Genomic DNA, 21165 nt, shown 5'->3' on the forward strand with positions numbered 1-21165 from the left:
GTTACGTGGCAGGTGGTGACCATTTGCTGGGTGATGTTCACTCTGACCCCCTGATCACGGGAAATCTGCCAGGTTCTCCACCATAGTTTTCTCTTCCCTTTGAAGTTAGGATTTTGTGGGATCTTTAGACTATGTTAGAAAACCCCTTTTCTCATCTCCCTCTCACCTGCTAGTTTTAGCACCCAATGGTATTTCTTGTCTGAATTAAGTAATTAATTGCTAAGTGGAGATTTTCTCCTCCCATCCTTGCTTGTCACACTAATTAGTTGGCTTTCTGTTATCAGGAAGAGCTTTCTCTTCTTGTTTATTTATTCACTTATTTGTAGCAACGTGGTTTTGTGGATTTCTGTTTATTCAACAGGTAACCATTTGTTAATGTTGTCCCACCTTGGGTCCAGGGAGCCTCATCAAGATGGCCTGTGTGTCCTGTGGACACACCCCCATCGTTTCCTGAGCACTTCCTTACCTTCTGGCTCAACAAGGTATTCCAAGCTCATCTCGTTCTTTTCCTGCCTCAGCCCTGGAATAGGCCATCTCTGTAGAAGCCCTTGTTCTTTTGAGTTCAGTAAGTCCCTTACATACGAACCTTCAGGTTGCAAGCTTTCAAAGATGAGAATGTGTTCGCATGTCCAGTCACGTAACTTAGTTCCCGTGTCTGGTGTTATCTGCAACCTAGGCTAACTTTGTTGGACTTATGGAAAAATTGGACTTACGAAGGCCCTTTCAGAACTGGACTTTTTCATATGTAGGGGGACTTACTGTATAAAGTGGTATTTAGAACCCAAGATCCGAGTATTAAGTGTGTTCACTGCTACCGGGCTGTTGCTCATCCCAGCCCCTCCCAAGAGGGGGAGTTAGGGACACACGTCCTCGCACGTCCACGTGTACCTACACATTTACTTTTATGCTCTTCTCTATATTGAAAACCATGTGCTTATACTGATACCTCTTTTTCCCATCCAGTACCATAGAGTTTATTCTGGTTTTCTCCTGCACTGGATTAGTAACTCCCTTTCTTTGACAGTGGGAAACCTGCTCCCATTTTCCTTCATTCATTTACCTGTTGCTCAGCCCCGCTGAATGCAGCCAGCCTGCTGACTGGTCTGGCCGGCACCTTGCTCAGATTCCCTTCACCCTTTCCCGTCTGCGAGGCTGCTTCCTCAGCAAGTACGGCTTCTATCACATAACAGCCGGTGGTTTAAAAGAAGAGACATGCAAAGAAGATCCTTTAGAAAAGTGAATGGTAGAATTTAAGACTGTGGGATTACAGGAGATTTTTTTGTTTCAGCACTTGTCGATTTTTCTGGTTTCGCTTGTTTTCAAACAATAGGCTTGGAGAAAGAAGCCCTTGAGGGGGGTTCTTTCCCTGACAGTCCGCCCAGAGTAAAAGGCTCTATTTTACCTTTTCGCATTGATCCTATTGTAACCCTTGGTGGGGAGAACGTGAACACCATCCCGATGATGTAATGTAAAACCTCACAATTTCAGATTAACCAGGGGAAGAGGAAGGGTGAGCCTGGAGTGATCGTAAAAATGTTTTTTACGCTAACTCTCTTTGTTTTTGACTACAGGACAATTCAATTAAGCCATAACACAGTCTTGCCTCCTGGAAGTTCTTTGGAGAGAGTTGATTAGCCAGGGCTCCTTCAATTTAAGGAACAGAAATCCCAACTCAAACTGGCTTAAGGGAAAAATGAAAATTATGCCTAAGCTTACATCCTGAAAAACCCAGGCACAGTTGTAGCTGAGAGGGGTCCACAGGGCATCTGTTGCTTGGCCGTGTGTGTGTGTGTGTGTGTGTGTGTGTGTGTGTGTGTGTGTGTGTGTGTGTGTGTGTGTTTGTGTCTTGTTTTCTCTCTCCTTCCTTTAGCTCCCACTTCTCCCTTCCTCTGCATTGGTGGCCCCAGCAGCTCCGGGCTTCTGTGGCTTTTTTCCTGGCCACCTTGGAGGAAAAGAGAGAACTTCATTTTCTCAGTGGTTCTGACAGATGTTCCAGTCTCATCTTCACAGGCCCCCAAGAGTCACTTGGGCATCCCCAGCCCACGCCTGTGGCCAGAAGATAGAATGTTCTGTGTCCACTGCAGGCATGGGGGTGGGGCAGGCCCCCAGATCTCTGGGAGTGGGGTCAGGTGGCCCCCAGAGGAAGAGGCAGGCGCTGTTGCCACAAGAAGGGAAGGTGCGGGTGGGCAGGGAAAAGCAACCGTGTCTTCGGTAACGATCTGCTCTGTAAACGGATGAGATGATTTTATGGGCAGCACAGGGGTTGTAAGTGGGTGTTTCTCAGGGTTTTTTTTTTAAAGCTCATCCAATTACTAGTTCCCGTGTCTTTCCTGTCATCTCTCCTCTCTATTAATTGGCGAGGTGTAGCTCTTTGTCGTGTACTGTGCAGGGGTGAAACGCCCCTCAGTCTGTCTCAGTTATCGGAAAGGCAGAATTACTGAGCGTTTCTTCCTCTGGCTACTGTGCAGCCCAACCCGAACCACCCACAGCTGCCTGTCCTGGCCTGGCCGGCCATCTCCCCACCGGGTGCTTCCCCACCCTCGGAGTGAGCAGTTCTGAGTCAGAACCCCTGCTTCCTGCCTTTCATGTCTCCCTATCCGGTTGTCACCCCACCAGAGGGACAGTGGGTCTTACGCCCTTGGGACTGCCCATCGCTGGGTGTCCAGGAAGTGCCGGTGGATGGGGTGGGGTTAGTCGGATATGACTTGCTTCCCAAGGTCAAGGGTTGCTCCAGCATCGAGCGGCATGCACTGGACCCTCTGATGGACCTGGACAGCAGCCCCCTTGGTCACAGTACGGGGCCCTCCCTGCTCCCTGTGAGCTGCAAGGGGTGGGGGGCAGCTGGCCTGCCCCCGAGCATCACTGGGGGTCCTTTCAGGCCCCTTATTCATGTGACTCTCATGAGAACCCTGGGAAGAGTAGGGTTTCCATTTACACATGAAGACAGAGGCTCAGTGAAAGTTCTGGAAAACGAGGCCAGATCTGGTCGACCCCAAAGCCCTGTTGGCTCATAAATCACACATCACCTCCTAGAAGGGCTCAGAAAAGGGTGGGGCTGCCCCTTGCCTTGAAGAGGACAGGCGGGATCTCTTCCCAGGACACAGCCGGGTCCATGCACCGCTCCCGGCTGTTTCCACGCCTCCTCTGGGGTGGGGAGCTTGGATAAACAAGACCTGGGATGGAACATCCTGGTCTGCATTTCCTGGGGCAGGTCGCTGAGGCCAGGGGCAAAGACATGCCCTGGTCTCTCTGGGCTTCCCAGGCCTCGGGGCTGAATGGAAGGAACGGGGCCCCTTTGCAGACCCCCCAGTCGAACAGGTGAGCACAGTCCTCAAACCCAATACGAGTTCCTTCTCCTGATTCCCCAGGGGTCTGAGGGATGGGACCTGGTCCAGAATGGGGGCTGGGCTGTGTTGGCCACACCGTTGGTTCTGGGGGTGCTCGGTGCATCCCGGGCAGCTCCCGGTTTACAGCGTGGACTCTCCTTTCAGGCCTGCAGGTATGGACACGTGCAGCACCTGGAGCACCTGCTCTTCTACGGGGCTGACATGGGGGCCCAGAACGCCTCGGGGAACACGGCCCTGCACATCTGCGCCCTCTACAACCAGGTCAGTGAGCAGGGCAGCTGCCCCACACCCTCCATAACCACGTGGGCACCGGGGCCAGGGCTGTGCTGAGTGCTTTGCAGGTGGATGTCCAGCTCCAGCTGCCGGCACAGAGTCCCACAGATGGGGCAGCTTAAACAGCAGATGTTTATTTCTCACAGTCCTGGCTGGACGTCCCAGATCAAGGTGCCAGCCTGCTTGGTTCCAGGAGAAGGTCGTCTTCCTGGTTTGGGTTTGCATGACCCCTCTCACTGTGTCCTTACATGTGGAGAGAGAGAACGAGCACTGGTGTCTCTTCTTCTAAGGACACTAATCCTATCAGATCGGGGCCCCACCCTCATGACCTCATTTAACCTAATCACCTCCTGAAGACCCATCTCCAGATACAGTCACATTGGGAGGTTAGGGCTTCAACATAGGAATCTGGGGAGACGTGCTCAGTGCAGCGCGGGGAGTGGTCCTCACCTGCTTCTTTGAGAGTGGTTATCCCTGTTGTAGAGAAGAAAACTGAGTCACAGAAAATGAGAGGAGGGTCCTGGAGCACAGCTGGTACAGTCAGAGATGGGCATCGAAACCCCCATGGCTGAGGGTGCAGACTCTGCGGTTATGGTGTCACACGTACCCCACAGGGGGTCTCTACTGGGGCCTGGGGGGGGGAGCCATGAAATGGGGAAGGGTGTGGCTGACAGAGCCCCCAAGACAGTTATGGTGCCCCACCAGACCCCAACAGGACCACCATGAAACAGAGGCAAGCCTTACATCACTACATGTACAAACATGTCCTCAGTGGGCTTTTTCTTTTTAATTCCTTTTTAATTGTAGCTAAATATTGTAAAACATAACAAACATTTGACTGTCTTAACTATTTTTAAGCATGCAGTTCAGTGCATTGACTGCACTCGCATTATTGTATGACCATCCCCTCCATCCCTCTCCAGAACTTTCCATCCTTCCAAACTGACACTCTGTCCCCATTAAACATTCACTCCCCATGCCCTCTCCAGCCCCTGGCCCCCACCAGCTACTTTCTGTCTCTTTGGATTTGACTCCTCTAGGGACCTCATGGGAGTGGAATCACACAGTATTTGCCCTCTTGTGTCTGGCTTATTTCACTGAGCATAATATCCTCAAGGTTTATCCGTATTGTTGCCTGTGACAGAATTTCCTTCCTTTTTAAGGCTGAGTAATCTTCCATTGTGTGGATGGACCACATTTTGTCCATTCATCTGTCAGGGGACATGGGTCGCCTCCACCTCTTGGCTGTTGTGAATAGTGATGCTGTGAACGTGCATATCTTTCTTCAGGACCCCGCTCTCACTACTTTTGGGGACACACCCACAAGTGAAGCCTCGATGAGAACAATTTGTACAAAACCCACAGTCTTCTGTGTGAGATGGACTGAAAACCAAGGCGAGCTGGGAGTGAGTGTGCTTGGGAAGCCGCAGGGGTGGGATGTGCACACCCCATGCAGTGTGACCACTGGGCTACCACATGGAGAGTGAAGCTGAGAGCCTCTGGTCCTGCCGAGACGCAGGGGGAGGCCAGAAGTCAGTAGGGGGGCACATGGAGGGGTGTGGGAAGGGGCTGGCTCCCCAGAGATGGGTTGGGGCACTGCTTCAGGGGGTGGTGTCAGTTTCCTTGGTGCCTGAAGTCAAGATAGTTCCTGGACATCACTAGTAAGGGCTCCTCTGTCCTTTCTTTTATTCTTCTCTTTCTCTGATTTCAAGGAACTTAAGGTCTGGAGGGGGGAGGTGTGGACACTCCACAGAGCAGCTGAGCAAAATAGGGGTGGGGGGTCCACCACCTAGAGAAACAGAGGGGAAATCATGGATTAGGGTGACTGCCGGGGGCCCCTAACCTGTGTGCACTCTGCTTATCCTCTCTCTGCCATCCAATCCAAAGCAATGATTCCATCTTTTTGAGTGAAATCTCCAGCCTTTGCCTACACCCAAGTCCTTTCCCTGCTCACTCCATGGCTACTCCATCCAAGGCCCCTCCAGCCACTCTGTAATCCCACTTTGCTTCTAGCTATTGAAACCTCCTAGATTCTTTGCCCTAGAAAACTCCTATGCATCCTTCAAAACCCAACTGAGATATCCTGCCCTCAGTCAAGCCTTTCCTTGATGAGCCCCTGATAGAGTTAGTTGTACTTTTTACTCTGTAGCCCTTTGCAGTACAGCCAGGGTGAACTGCCCAGGAGCAGGTCATTATTAGGCCTTGCCTGTCTTCCCTAGGGGCATCCCCTCCCCGCTTGGGCTCACCTTCTCAGGGGCGTAAACCACCGTCCTTCAGGGTGTCCCCTGCTCCTGGCACAGGAGAGCAGCTCAGCCAGATGCAGTTGGGGAGGAATTTCAGTTTGACGCCAAGGAGTATTCTGAGAGGTGCTGGCCAGCTCCTCAATGAAAGCATACTGATGGGATTTGCACGCAGCTGGGGCCCTAGGTCTTCCAAGGCATTTGGATGTTGGAATGGCTTTATGAGCATGGAGAGACCTTGCTCGGCTGCACTAGAAAAACACGCATCGTGAGCCTTGGCTTTGGCTGGTAAAACATCTGTGCCAACGTGTGCTTCTTAATTATTGCCTTAGAGGGGAAAAACATCCCTTAATTGTCCCCAGTAGATTTTAAGCATATTTTATCATTAAAAAAACCAAAACAAAACCCAGAAAACCATGTTTTCTGTCTCTTGAAATAATGGTGGACAAGATGGTCTTTGAACATGTAACCTTTCTGTTAGAAAATGTCAAGACGTGTTGAGAATCTGAATTCTGAGTTATTCATGGTGCTGGGTTTGACTGGTGTCACTCTGCATCCTCCAGATTTGTCCCCACCCTCGGCTGATGGCTGTAGGAGGGCCCAGAGCTGCCCAGGGCTCTCAGGAAAACTCCTTCACTCCTGCCTTAGGTTAGAGGGTCCAGCAGACTTTTTCTGTAAAGAGTCACTTAGTAAATATTCTGGCTTTTCAGACCACGTGGACTTCTTCACAGCTACTCAACTCTGCTGCCGCAGTGTGAACTTAACCACAGATGATATGCAGATTAATGTGTGGCTGTGCGCCAATAAAACTTTATTTATAAAACAGGCAGCGGTCCAGGTTAGCCTGTGGACCCCAGTTTGCCAGGCCCGGCCAGGCATAGAAGGCCGCATCTGTCCTCTCACCAGACGTAAGGTGAGGACAGACTCCCCACTCCAGGGCTGAGTGCCCTCCTCCTAGCATGCCAGGAAGGCCCCTTCAGGGAGTGAGAGCTGGCCCCTCTCCAGGGTCCTGGGACCTTCGGGGCCAGCCTACTGCTGTCCAGCTCCACCCATCTGTCCCTCTGCGGCAGCATGGGTAGAAGTGCCTTTGGTGGCATCTCCTGTTTCGGACACCCTGAATTGCATTATGTCCCAGGGGCCATCACAGAGGGTCACAGACTGGTGCTTGGTGGCCCCATAGCCCCTGGACAGCATGTCCATTTGGGAGTCAGCAAGTGTTCTGGGATTCAGCTTCATGAATCCCTCGTGCCCCTCCCTGGGATGCTAGTGTGACCTTTAATCTTTTCCCTCAGCCCCGCCCCAGCCGTTGAGGCATCTCACTGATGTACTAAGAGAAGCCGGTCCATTCGGCCTCCCAGTGTGATTCAGAGATGCATAGCTCCATACACACTAGCGTCCTTGTGATGACCTGTCTGAGAGGAATGGAGGGAGGGATGGAGGTCCCTGAGCCTTTGTCTGGCGCACCCGGCAATTGTACCTAACCTGAAGCCCTGTCCTCCCCAAGTCACCGGTGTGCTGGCCTCCTTGCTGTGTCCACTTTCAATTTCTACATACATGGGATGTGTATGGCTGTGTGAGGCCAGGCTCAGGGCCAACAAGAGAAACCACTCTGCAACTTCAAGCAGAAAGGGGTGCCGTACAGGGCACTCTGGGGGGTAACGTTGAGAAATAGACTGTCCCAGGTGTGGGGACACAGTGCCTTTGGGTCAGGATGGGAGTCAGGGAAAGGCACTAAGAAGCAGCCTCAAGGTAGAGTTGCAATGCAGGGAGACATGGCAGTCTGGGTTTCATAAAATCCCTCCTCTGTAATATGGAGATAATTATACCCAACTTGCAGGGTTGCTAAGAGGCTTAAAATAGAAAGCAAACATATGGCATGCCTGGCACACGGCAGATTTTCAGTAAGAGTGGCTGTAATGGTGATGATTATGGTGTGATGATGGATGGTGACTATGGTGATGATGATGATGGTGGTGGTGATGATGATGGATGGTGACTATGGTGATGATGATGATGGTGATGGTAATGATGTTTATGGTGTGATGATGGATGGTGACTATGGTGATGATGATGATGATGGTGGTGGTCATGATGATGGATGGTGACTATGGTGATGATGATGATGGTGATGGTGATGATGTTTATGTTGTGATGATGGATGGTGACTATGGTGATGATGATGATGGTGGTGGTGATCATGATGATGGATCGTGACTACAGTGATGATGATGATGGTGATGGTGATGATGTTTATGGTGTGATGATGGATGGTGACTGTGGTGATGATGATGATGGTGGTGGTCATGATGATGGATGGTGACTATGGTGATGATGATGATGGTGATGGTGATGATGTTTATGGTGTGATGATGAATCGTGACTATGGTGATTATGATGATGGTGGTGGCGATGGTGATGGATGGTGACTATGGTGATGATGATGGTGGTGGTGATGGTGACGGATGGTGACTATGGTGATGGTGATGATGGTGGTGATGATGAGGATGGTGATGTTGATGGTGATGATGATGGTGGTGCTGATGATGGTGATGATGATGGATGGTGACTATGGTGATGATGATGGTGACTACTGTGACGATGATGGTGGTGATGGTGATGTTGACCGTAAAGGTGGTGATTAGGATGGTGAAGTGATACTGCCCATACTGCTGTTAATTTGACTTACAAAGCTTCTCATTAAATATGAAAGCATCAAGTTTATGGATTGATTGTTTTATCAATTTTAGGCAGACCTCATCTGTACACTTCCAGTAAAACACACGGTGATCGGAATATTCTCTCTTCTCCTCTTATGAAATCAACCTATTAGGGCTTTGATTTTAAGCAGCAAATTGCATCTAATCTACCAACTCCCTCGATCTGTTGCTGGCTTTCCAGGAGCACCAGAGGGAGGGCCGCAGCCTGGTGTTTGTTTTTCCACCTTGGACAAGGAAGGAAGGGAAGGAATATTAAATATCAAAAGGTTACTAGGCCGGGCCAATTTGTCTGGAAGATAGAAAAATAAACCCTGCCTCTCTGGAGCAGGCCTCTTTATTCTATTGAGAACCAAAGTAAAGAGACAGGCTGTGTTCTGTTTGTGTCTCTGTGCCCTGTTCGAATCCCATAGAGCAGTCATCATAGTAGCTGATGGGGGCCTCCGTGGGGGCAATCACAGGGGTAATCATTCCCTGGGCGTTGAGGGCGTGTAGAAAGTTATCCCCACGGTCCTTCCCCTTAGATCCCTGCAACGAGCCTTTGGTGGCTACTGTTGGTTGTCATTCCCTTGTACAGGCCAGGAGATGCAGGTTTGGTCCAAAGCAGCTCAGCTGGTAAATGCCAAAGCTGGGCTTCGAAACCCACCCTGTGTTTCTCCTCCCCCAGGCTTTGGGGACACGTTCCTGTAACCCCTCGACTGGGGGGAGGTTGGGGCTCCACTGGTCACAAGTTAGGTGAAGGTGTGCGCCACGGCGTGTGTGCAGCATGGTCTTTGGGGCACCACCCTTCAAAGGAGGGTGGTCTGTGGAGCCAGGTTCCAACCTCGCTCTGGTGACATCAACTTCCCAGCTCTTTACACTTTAAAATTTTACTGATCGCACGCATCTAGGCTCTTCTTGGGCTTATGAGAAGAAAGGACTTGGGAAATGAGTTCCTGACTTATAATTTGGAGCATTGAGTAGTTCACGTCTGTGACACTATGCGAAGACGGCCTCGGTGCAGTGGAAATGAGAGTTCCGGGGGTGGGAGGACTTGGAAATCCGGAGTTGAAGCCGGCCCGTCCTGGGTAATTTGAAGCAAAACGCCCAGACCGCCTGTCTTGGCCCTTCCTCCTCCATCTTTGGGCCGCGTGCGCATGCGCAGGCGCCGCCGTCTCCTCCGCATGTTGCCTTGGCTGCGCAAGCGCGTCCGCCTTCACTTCTCAGCACGTCTGCACCGCAGGGCTCGTCCAGACCTTGCTGGACTCGGCAGCCTCCACTTCCTGCCCCTGTTCTCTTACAGGACACTACGGCCAGACTCCACCCCTTCTCGCTCGGGGCAGCGGGTGGCATCGCCGCGGTCACGCCTTGTCCCCACGCAGCTCAGCCGCTCCGGGGCATCTTCTCTTGGCGTCCATGCCGCCCACTCCATTGCCCCAGGTCTCCCCACGGTGACCTCAGGCAGGCCTGTCTGTGTCCTTAGGTACCTTCCAGAAAACACCACCGGCTGGGTCCCAACGTGCCGACTCATCTCTCCCCTGGGCTCTGGCAGTGATGTCCACCCCCTGGCGACATCCCCGTGGAGACAGCGTGGGTGGCTCCAATAACGGCTCCTACCCCTGTGTACATAGTGCCCGACTCTCTGTGGCTCCAGCCTGAAGTCTGGTTGGCCTTCCTGGTCCTCACGACGCCTCTCCCAGGTCTGGTCAGCTCCCTTCTGACCCCTCCCAGCCTGGCCCAGGCCACGGGCATCCTTGCCCTGGACCGCTGCATTCACCCCCGCTCCCCCACCCATCTTCTGCCTTCCAGTCTTTATTCCCTCACTTTCTGCAGGACACTGGAGTGGCTTTGTGCCACGTGGATCAGTCTGCGTTCCCCGTGACCCAGAAGGCCCTTGTCGCTCCACCCCCAGCTCCTCTCCTGTCCCCTGGCCCCAGCTTCCTGCAGCCCCGGGGCCTTTGCACTTGCTGCTTCCTCTGCCAGGAACACTTCCCCCCTTTGCCACATGGCTCTTTCCTCGAGGCTGAGGCTCAGCTTGGAGGCCACCGCCTCAGGTAGGCCTTCCCTGACCACCCGCCCTCACTTGCTCCATCACATGACCGTCTTTTATGGTTTGCGTGGTGCTCTGTGTCCCCAGGGGCTGGGATGGTACATGGCGTGGCCAACACTCAGTAACGACTCGTTGCGTGCATGCATGAATACATTTTTGGGGCCTGCGTCTTCATGTATAAGATGAAAGCGATGTCACCTGGGCTCCTGCAGGGGGTGGTGACCCCAGGGGCTGCATGCCTTGACCAGCACAGAGCGACCCTCAGGATGCTCGGGGAGGAGAGGAGGGTGCGTTTGTTAAGGGTTATTTCTCCGCAAGTCATGCCCAGAAGATAACTGGATATTCTTCCTGATGACTTGGCCCTCAAAACACACAGATTGTATCTGAACTTCATGGACTTGTTTAAAAGGACGAAGGCACACCTCCCTCACAAGGGGACTCGGGCAGCTAGCGGCCGTGCAAGGGAAGAGCTAGGCTTCCATGAGCAACGCCTCTGGGTCACAACTTCTCCTTTTCCTCCCTTTCTGAAGCTGCAGTTTTTCACTTAACCCTTCCTGGCCTCTGCTGCCTTACCTGTGAAATGGGCCTCCTACTAGCCCCTTGCAGGGATGCTGTGAGGGTGGAATCAAGGAGCAGGTAGATGTGTTTTCTGAACTGCAAAGCATCCGTGCATGCACACAGACACATGCACACACACCCCTGTACTTACATGCACACACGTGTGCAAGACATGCATGCGTGTGCCTGTGTACACACACACACACACACTGTCATTGTTTAGAAGCCCTGTGAACCACTTGCCCTTCAGTTTTGAAATCACTCTCCGGGACATGCTCTCCCTTTGAAATCTGGTAAATATTAGAGCGAGGGGGTGTGTGCCTTCAGGTTGGTTAATATTGACTCAGAGTTGTCCGTCCATGGGTGAGCAAAGGAGTCCTCTGGGATCCTGGCTGGATTCCTCCCGGGAGAGTGTGCCTGGCATTGCCTGGCAAGGGTTTATTCTTAGCTTCATAGGAAACCGACCTCCTTTCTGATGGGAATTTTCAGTGGAAGCCCTCGCTGAGCATTGGGGGGCGTTTACAAAGAGTTGCCGAGTCAGGTTCTTGTTTGGGGTCCTGAAAGGCCAGGTAGCTCTGGGCATCTGAGGATGCTGAGCTGGCTGGTCCTCCCAGGCTGCCCTTGAGTTGGGCCAGGGCACACTTAGGCCCAGTGTGAATTCGTTTCAGGGTGAGACCCCCAGGCAGCCTTCAGGTCCCCTGAGCCCCTGGTGGGGCCTCCCCCGCTTGCTGCCTCAGGAATTGACTATCTTCTCTCTCTCACCTGCACGCCCACACCCCAAATGTCACCTGCCAAAGTTCTGCCCGTCTCCTGGCTCTGTGTTCCCTCCGTGCCAGGACTCTTTCAGACATCCTCGGCTTCTTTTCTCTCCTTGCAAACGTTGCTTGCTGAGGCATGATAGCACGGTCATTTTAATTAATTCGATTAATTTACTTTGGGTTGTAATTAACAAGACCCAGCTAGGTGTAATTCAAGGGGAGAAAGGGATGCTGGAGCGGGTTCTGGAAACCCAGCCAGGGGTAGGGAGGCTGGGGCAGGACTGGAGAGCTCAGGGATCTGTGTTTGAATAGAACTTGATTTACGGAACCAGCCGCGCGGGAGTTGAGACTGGAATAAAATAACAAGACCCGGGCGCGGTCTTCACCAGCCTTCAGTCCACTTGAAGTAATGCCTGGGACTCTTCTTTTAAACCCTGGGTTTCACTGTACCCCAGATACAAAAGGTGTGTTTGCCAAGCATAGTACATCTTTTTAAATTTTCTTAAATGCTTTTAGTTACTCAAAGCACTGCACGAACGCACGCTGATGGAAAAGGTGCAAACAGTGTAGACAGAGTCTCGGGTTTCCCTGCAATTTCCACCCCTATATTGTGGTGCGGGTCCTGCCCACCATCTGAACCTGGGCACGAACTCACACACTCACGGCTGTTTCAGGACACGGTGGGGCTCCTGGCGAGTGTTTCCTTCCACTGTCCTTTTCTCTCCTAACCTCTATCTTCAGGTGTTCTTCACGCCACCCCTCGGGGGCTGTCCTCACTCCTGACAGCCCCATGTCTCTCTGCCCCTCCTTGGGGACCCACCCCGACGTGGTCCCCGGGCCCTCTCTTTGCCCGCAGCGGTCCACGAAGGCAGCCTCCTCCAGGCCCATGCAGCAAGCACCCCTAAGTCTGCGGTGACCCTCACGGCCACCCAAGGGTACAGCTGAGGCCCCAGGACCCCCGCAGCCCGACGACAATCTTTCCCTGCAGAGCTCAGATCCGCCCCACCCCTGGCCGCGGGGTGTGCGAGCAGCTCCCACCCTGTCCGAGGCCTCCCTGGTCGCGGCTCAGAGAACAAGAGTTCCTCTGCCTCGGCTCCTGTCTGCTCCGTGCACAAGTGGTTTCCTCATCAAAGTCATCATCGTGCAGTGGAGGCCCCAGGGGGGCCCTCGCCCAGGTCACAGGGACCAGGGCCGCCCCAGCTGTGCTTTGCCTGACCCAGATGTGCTCTGGGCCAGACCTCGCGGTCAGAGAGTGATCTTCCTGCCAGCATGCTCAGCAGGCGTGCTCCCCTGTCTCTGTCTATCTCTGTGTCTCCCTTGGTCTCTGTCTCTGTGTCTCTCTTGGTCTCTCTGTCTCTCTATCTCTGTGTCTCCCTTGGTGTCTGTGTCTCTCTTGGTCTCTCTGTCTCTGTCTATCTCTGTGTCTCCCTCAGTCTCTGTGGTCTCTTGGTCTCTGACTCTGTCTCTATCTTTCTTACTTTTCTAATACATGACACCTTTATTGAGATATAACTCACACACCATACAGTTTGCCCATCTAAAATATACCGTTCAGTGTTTTTCAGTCTGTGTACACGGTTGGGTAACCATTCCCCACGGTCAGTCATAGGACATTTTCATCACCGCAGACCACTCCCCAGCTCCCGCCCTCCCTGGGCCCTGCTCACCCGCCTTCTGTCTCTGGATTTTCAGCTTTCGTCTCAGGCCTGCTCTTTCTCCAGGTCCTCCGGCACGTGCCGTGTGCCCTGGCCTCGGCCCTACTCTTCCCGGGACAGCGGATCCCTTTGGGCTGGGGTGGGGCTGTTGGCCTGGCCCCGTAAGCAGGCCCCTGGAGGGACCCTGGTCAGTGGCTTCATTTACTCACCACTCAGCAGTTGCCGTGTGTCCGCCCTGGGTGACCACGCCCGTTGCCTCTGCTCTGGACTCTGTAGGTGGAGGTGGACCAGGGAGATGGGCCCAGGGCTGGGGTTTGACCACGACTTGCACTGGTGCCCCTGTGCAGAGATCTGTACAAGTCGGAGCGGCCCAGCTGTGTGGGGCACCGGCACCTGCACTTGATCATCCAGACGCTCTTCCCAAAATGTAATTTGCCCATCATAACAGCCCAGCTGCATCTACTAGGCAAGGTGTTCATATTGTCACTGCTTCTATAGCCATGTGCTTCCACTTGTCTTTTTTTTTGGCTGCACCATGAAGCGTACAGGATCTCAGTTCCCCAACCAGGGATTGAACCCAGGCCACGGCAGTGAAAGCCCGGAATCCTAACCATTAGGCCACCAGGGAATTCCCTTCCGCGTGTCTTTTTATCTGTGGGTATTTGTCCCCACCCTCCCCATCAGGAGTTTCAAAAGGGTTGACCTCTCCAGGTGAGTAGTAGATGCTCAATAAGTGGACAGGAATAGGTTGATTTTCATTGTACAAATCCACAAGAAATGACTATTGGCTGCCTTTTAAAAACGTTAGAAAATGTAAGTACAGAAAATAATAATAACAAAAGATTTACTCCATCATCCCTTCTCCTTCCTGAGAAAGTAAAACCCCTTAACTGGTAACATCTTTCCAGACATATTCTTTGCTTTCTATAATACTGGCTTTAAAATGTAAGTGAAATTAGGCTATATCATTGTTCTAAGACTCACGTTTTCTACTTAGAAGTTCTTGGATATTTTTCTTGTCAGTTTATATCGGGCTGCCTTCTTGTTTTTGCTACCACTGCCTCGGCAAAGAATGTTCTATGGAGAACAGTATGGAGGTTCCTTAAAAATCTAAAAATAGAACTACCATATGATCCAGCAATCCCACTCCTGGGCATATATCCAGACAAAACTGCATTTTATTCAGAAAGATACATGCACCCCAATGTTTATAGCAGCACTATTGACCATAACCAAGACATGGAAGCAACCTAAGTGTCCACTGACAGAGGAACGGATAAAGAAGATGTGGTACATATAGACAGTGGACTCTTACTCAGCCATAAAAGAATGAAATAATGCCATTTGCAGCAACACGGATGGACCTAGAGATTGTCATACTGAGTGAAGTAAGTCGGACAGAGAAAGACAAATATATCGCTTATATGTGGAATCTAAAATATGACACAAATGAACTTATTTACAAAACAGGAAGAGACTCACAGACATAGAAAACAAACTTATGGTTACCAAAGTGGAAAGAGGAGGAGGGTCCGAGGAAGGACAAATGAGGAGTTTGGGATTAACATATATAGACGACTATATGTAAAATATAGATAGCAAGGACCTACTGTATAGCACAGGGAACTATATCAATATCTCGTAATAACTTATAATGGAAAAGCATCTGAAAAAGAATAGACATATATATGTATAACTGAATCACTCTGCTGTACTTCTCTGAAACATTGTAAATCAACTATACTTCAATAAAAAGTTGTTTGGGGAAAAAAAAAGAATGTTCCAAAATGATTCCCACTTTCCTTTATTTTAGAACGTTTTTGCCATCTCCAGGTTTTCTCTTCCTTTTTTTCCTTTTGTATTTTACTTGCAGGCTTTCTATTATTATGTATTTTATAGGCACGTGCAAAGCTCTCTGTAGATGGTCTTAAAAAAATGGAGTCCCTGGCTGTGGGATGTATGTATTTTAAATTTTTGTAGATTCTGCTGAGCTGCTCTCAAAGTCTTTGCAGCAGTTAAGCTTCAGCTGACAGCAGCCAGGGCCTGTCCACCCTCCTCCTGGCCCCTCCGATGAACAAAAATGCCCTCCTGTTGACTTTGCGTTTTCATTTCTCTGAATTCTTGTGAGATCGCCCTGTGAACAGGCTTCTTTAGAGGATGCCTGTGCCACTGCTTTACAAACAGATTTCTTCTTCCTTCTGTGCAGGACAGCTGTGCACGTGTGCTGCTGTTTCGGGGTGGAAATAAGGAATTGAAGAACTACAACAGCCAGACCCCATTCCAGGTAAGCGGACTTATCCAGCCCCTGAGACGCCGTGTCGTCGCCTTCCCACACATCCTCTGTGTGTGTTGACACGAGCTCAGCCCTTTCATCAGGGACGGGGTCTGTGTGTGGAGCTGCGGCCCTATTTCAGTTTGCCAGTCCACACTGGCTTCCTTCCAGTTAGACCAAACAGCATCGCTAATGCAGCGGTGCCTCCAGGTGGGCGATTCACGAAGGCAGCTTGGGAAAGGCCCCAGAGACGTGGATGCCGTGCATTGCAGCAGCTGTGGGGCAGTCCTGGCTTCGTGCTGATCCTGGGAATGGGGAGATCTTGGTAAGAATCTACCGGGAGGGAGCTGGCTTGCCATCATCCGGTGCCCTTACCCGGCCTGCTATCCTCGGTGAAGGGTGAACGACCCGGTCCAGAGTGGCCGTGGGGATTACATGGTGGAGGGAAAAGCCAGGGTCCTGAGTTTTTAAATTGTGGTAAAATACATATTACACAAAATGTACCGTCGTAGTCATATCAGTGTGTACAATTCAGTGACCTTCAGCACATGCACGATGTGGTAGCATCACTTCTGTGTAGTTAAGAACTTTTTCATCACCCCAAGGAAAGCTGTACCCACCGAGAGTTACTCCCTGTTCCTCCCTCCCGTGGCCCCTAGGCAACCACTCATCCGCTCTCTTCCCTGTGGACGGGCCTCTTCTGGACATTTCATGGCGATGGAATCGTACAATAGGTGGTCTTTTGTGTCTGGCTTCTTTCACTCAGCATTGTGTTTTCAAGGTCCATCTGTGTTGTAGTGTGTATTGCTGCTTCATCCCTTTTTAGGGCTAATATCCCATTTTATAAACATGGGGCTCATGGAACTTTGAGGCAGCTGGCCAGATGGTTTAGGGTGGAAAAACTTGTTTTTCTGGCTATAACTTTTTCAAAGTTACAGAAATGCTTTCTCATCCTAAACACAGCCCTCTCCACTCGAACTGAACATTGAGGTGACTGCGATTCTTTTGATTTGGAAATAATTTTTACATCTTATTGAGCTGAGAGAGGTCTTTCATTTAGACCTGGCTTCCACGGGCGACTTGACTAATCCTCTCCTTAGATATTACTAACACAGACAGGCTCGATGCCTGGAAAAGGAACCAGTTCAATCCCCTGACTGGGCTGGATGTCTAACAATCATCATTAAAACCACTTTGCTCAGTTCATGAGAACTGGCGGGCCTGGATTTTACTGTGAATCTGTGGCTTGAAGATATGTAATGGGAAATGGGTCATGGAAGTGAGTTCCTGCTGTGCTAATGGGTCTATAAAGACTACGGTTTCGCCCCAAAAGCATGTCCTCTTTCCAGTGGTGATGATGAGGGAGCCGTGGGCTCTTCCCACTTCGCGCTGGGACACATCTGCCCTTTTGGGCTCAGCAGTGGGTTGGTGGCCTTGGTTTAAATATTTTGTTGCCATTAAATAATATCTTTCTTTGGTCCTTTTTTTTTTTTTTTTTAAGTCAGAACAGTGCTTAAATTGCTTAGAAAAGAGCAGCTAATGCCCTTTGATTCATGGTAAACGCGTAGATGATAGAACAGAGCCATTTCTCCCCTTCTGGGCAGAGGTTTGTAACCGCCACCTGGCACTCCAGGGAAGTGAGTTGTGCACGGCGTCCAGGACAGAATGTCACTGTCAGTGACCTCCCTGTGAGTCCCCACTCCTGTCCTGTCACCATGGGCAGCGACTACCTAGGGCAGGGACACCCCTTCCAGGAAGCCTGGCAGGAAGCATCGTGCACCCTCCTGGCAGCAAATTCGCACCAGCTCAGACCCAAGGCCATCTGTCTCTATTTTGCTAACGATAATCAATCAAGTGCCCCAAATGATTCAGGAAGACAATTATGCAAACACGCTTGAATAATAGGACTTTGTGCCCTGCAGACACTGTTCATGTAACGGGCGGAACCAAAGCCTGGGATGCTTGCTCTGCACGCCCAGCACGGGCTCCGACTGCGTGTGCCAGGAGCTGCTCTCCCCCTCATGTCTCCCCACCTTCTCGTGTTTTCAGGGCACAAAGAGACTTAATTCAGTCTTTGGAGCCTTGCCTGTAAAATGTCCCCAGCATTCACGGTCCTTCCCTCCCAGTGATGAATCAACACCATTGATTTCGGGGGGAATGATTGCCTGCCCCACCGTTTAACAGGGATCGAGTATGTCCACCTGGGAAGCTTTGATGATATTCAGCTGCTGTTGTGGGCGTGGACTTTTCTAAGAAACCTTGGAATATTTGACAGACTTCATCTGGCCAAGCTTTGCTTAATGATTTAATCCAAAGGCTGGAGCAGCAGCAGCAGGACTCAGGGACTTGAGAGAAATGCAGATTCTCAGGCATCCCCTCAGGCACCCGGAATCTGAAGCTTGGGGGCAGGGCTTCAGGTCCTGTGTTCTCACAAGCCCCCTAGAGACCCTGACATCCACTCAGGTTTGAGAATCAAGAGAGACAGAGGTGAATTTCTGAAGGAAGAGGAGGAGGAGTACTCATATTACTTGTGATGATGGTGACGGTGACGGTGGTGACGGTGCTGATGATTGTGACGGTGGTGACGGTGGTGACGGTGCTGATGATTGTGATGGTGGTGACAGTGGTGATGGTGGTGATGATTGTGATGGTGGTGATGGTGCTGATGATTGTGATGGTGGTGACAGTGGTGATGGTGGTGATGATTGTGATGGTGGTGACGGTGCTGATGATTGTGATGGTGGTGATGGTGGTGACGGTGGTGATGGTGGTGATGGTGGTGACAGTGGTGATGGTGGTGATGATTGTGACGGTGGTGACTGAGTCAGCCCGGGCCGCCATAACAAAGTACCACAGGCTCAGGGGCTTAAACAACAGACATTTATTCCTCACAGTCTGGAGGCTGCAGGTCCAAGATTAACGTGCTGGCAGATCTGGTTTCTGGTGAGGGCTCTGTTCCTGCACCTACTCATTGGTATTTCTTCTGTGCAACATGTAGAAAGAGTGAGAGAGAGAGAAAGAGAGAGAGCTTTCTGGTGTTTCTTCCTCTTCTTGTAGGAGCAACAGTCTCATCTGATTAGGGCCCCACCCTTATGACTTCATTTAAACTTAATTACGTTTCTAAAGGCCCTATCTACAAATATCATCACAATGGGGGTTAGAGCTTCAACATATGAATTCTGGGGGAGACAGTTCAGTCCATAACATTGATGATGATGGTGGTGGTGTTGATGGTGATTAGGGTATTGACGGTCATAGTGATGATGATGAATCTTCCCAGTTGCACAGAATCTTTTTCTAAAAAATATGTATTTGTTTGTTTGTTTATTTGGCTGCACTGGGTCTTAGTTGCGGCATGTGGGACCTTTTAGCTGTGGCATGCATGTGAGATCTAGTTCCCTGACCAGGGGTTGAACCCAGGCCTCCTGCATTGGGATCGTGGAGTCTCAGCCCCTGGCCCACCTGGGAAGTCCCCAGTTGCACAGAATCTTAAAGCTCACAAATGCTCTTCTGTATGTTCTCGTTTAATGTTCAACAACCCAACAAAGTAGACGTTTTTTTTGCCCAATTTATAGGACACATGGAACTAGAGATGTTAAGCCTAGGAGTCCTGAATCAGTTAGTGGCCGAGTCTGTGACCCCCAGGCCTTCTGACCACCAGTCCAGGGCTCTGTGGTCTGGGGTGAGGCAGGCACATCCTCTGGCCTGTGATTCATCTTGCATCCTGAGATGGAGTGCACAGCACCACAGATTCCTTGCTGTTTGGATCACTCAGTCCAAGGGAGCAAACGTGTCCTGGTCCTGAAGATAAAGAGAAATGGGAAGGAAAGAATTCCGCAGAGGTGGAAGGTCTAAGTGAAGAGGGAGTACAGCTGGGGTGGGGGACGGAGGAACGGCCGTCTGCGGGTCAGCTGTGGTGTCCGCTGGGTTAGGCACCGGTGCGTGATGGTGCTGTGTAGGTATGGTCCATGTCTGCGGTTGACTCAGTCGAGGAGATGAACCTTCCATGATGTGGAGGGCCTCATCCCATCCGTCGGAGGCCTTGGGAGCCAAAACTGGGGTTCCCGAGAAGAAGGAATTCTGCCTCCACACTGTAACACGGAGACCCCGGCTAGGGTCCCCGCCGCTGGCCTGCCCCACTATCACATGGGCCAATTCCTTAAAATAAGTCTGTGCATGCGTGTGTGTGTGAGTGCGTGTGTGTGTGTGTGTGTACACATCCGATGGGTCTGTCTCCCTGGAGAGCTCTGGCTGATACCCTTCTTGCCCCCAGCAGCCTTCGTGGTCTTGGAGGTAAGGATTCCAGCCCCTGCGTGTTTGGAGGAGCAGCTCTCCCCCGACACGTGTCACCATTGTGTCCTCTGCAGCTGCTCATCAGGTGTCCAGGGGCAGAGAGGGAGGAGAGGATGAGGAGGAGAGGGAAAGGCAATGGGAGACATTCTGGAAGGGCTAATGTCCAGTCATACAGGGAGGGGCCTGTGAGGACAAGATGGGGGGAGACAGAGAAGTCCTGGCCGTGGGATCTTTTTGGTGAACATCGTGCCCGGGTATGTGGGCTGCCGCCCAGGGAGCAGGGGCTCTTTGCCCCGCCGGGCACTCAGTCTTTAACACGCATCATTCCTGATGCAGGTTCCCATCGTCCCCACTGGATGGAGAGGTGGGTGGATGCCGGGGTCCGCAGCTCGAAGGGGACGGGGAGGGTTGCCCACCGCCCGGGGCCCTGAGTCCTCCCTCCACCGTCACTCTGGATGTAACAGGAAGAGAAAGGCCAGAGCCAGGAAGGAGGGGTTTTCAATTCCTCGGGTCTTAGGCAGTAAATCACGGGGCCGAGCCGGGCATTGGCAGATGCCCATAAATCCATTTCCTGGAGCCCCTCCCTCTGTGACTGACACTCTGATGCCCAGGAACTGACCGTGCCGTCGCATGTTCTCTGGGGGTCACTCCACTCACAGGAATGACCTTGGGTCTCTCCTGAAGTGTCAGATCCCGGCTCCTGTCCTTCAGGTCTGTGAGCATCTCCTGGAGCTCTGATGGCGCTCGCTCATCCAGGGCACAGCTGGGGAGGGATGGAGATTCTCTCGGGTCACACCTGACGCCGTGCAATGCAGTGATGCCTTGCGAGTGACCAGGTCTCCCCGTCCTTCTCCGTGTGCTCCAAGCCACTGCTGCTGGGTTGGAAGACGGCCCAGAGACAAAGGCAGCCTGACACTTTGGGGGGTGTTCGGGTCCGGATGTTGTACTTTTTCTGGGAAATCAGTGAAATCCGCTCAGCAGGCACTTCGATGCCCTGTTTCCTCCAGTTGTCTTTCTAAACTTCTT

At 51.5% G+C, this 21165-nt stretch overlaps 1 protein-coding gene across 1 annotated transcript in view; it reads left to right on the forward strand.

The window, feature by feature from the left end:
• Window positions 1-21165, forward strand: part of SHANK2 (SH3 and multiple ankyrin repeat domains 2) — a gene marked incomplete at both ends in the record, with an annotated part of 469126 nt that overhangs the window by 56158 nt on the left and 391803 nt on the right. Inside the window, 2 exons of the mRNA XM_079709253.1 lie at window positions 3492-3608; window positions 15781-15858. Of these exons, the coding sequence (XP_079565379.1) occupies window positions 3492-3608; window positions 15781-15858 (195 nt within the window). The remainder of the gene's footprint in view (window positions 1-3491; window positions 3609-15780; window positions 15859-21165) is intronic.

The sequence above is a fragment of the Hyperoodon ampullatus genome, assembly GCF_949752795.1.
Source record: "Hyperoodon ampullatus genome assembly, chromosome: 7".
Classification (NCBI taxonomy): Eukaryota; Metazoa; Chordata; class Mammalia; order Artiodactyla; family Ziphiidae; genus Hyperoodon; species Hyperoodon ampullatus.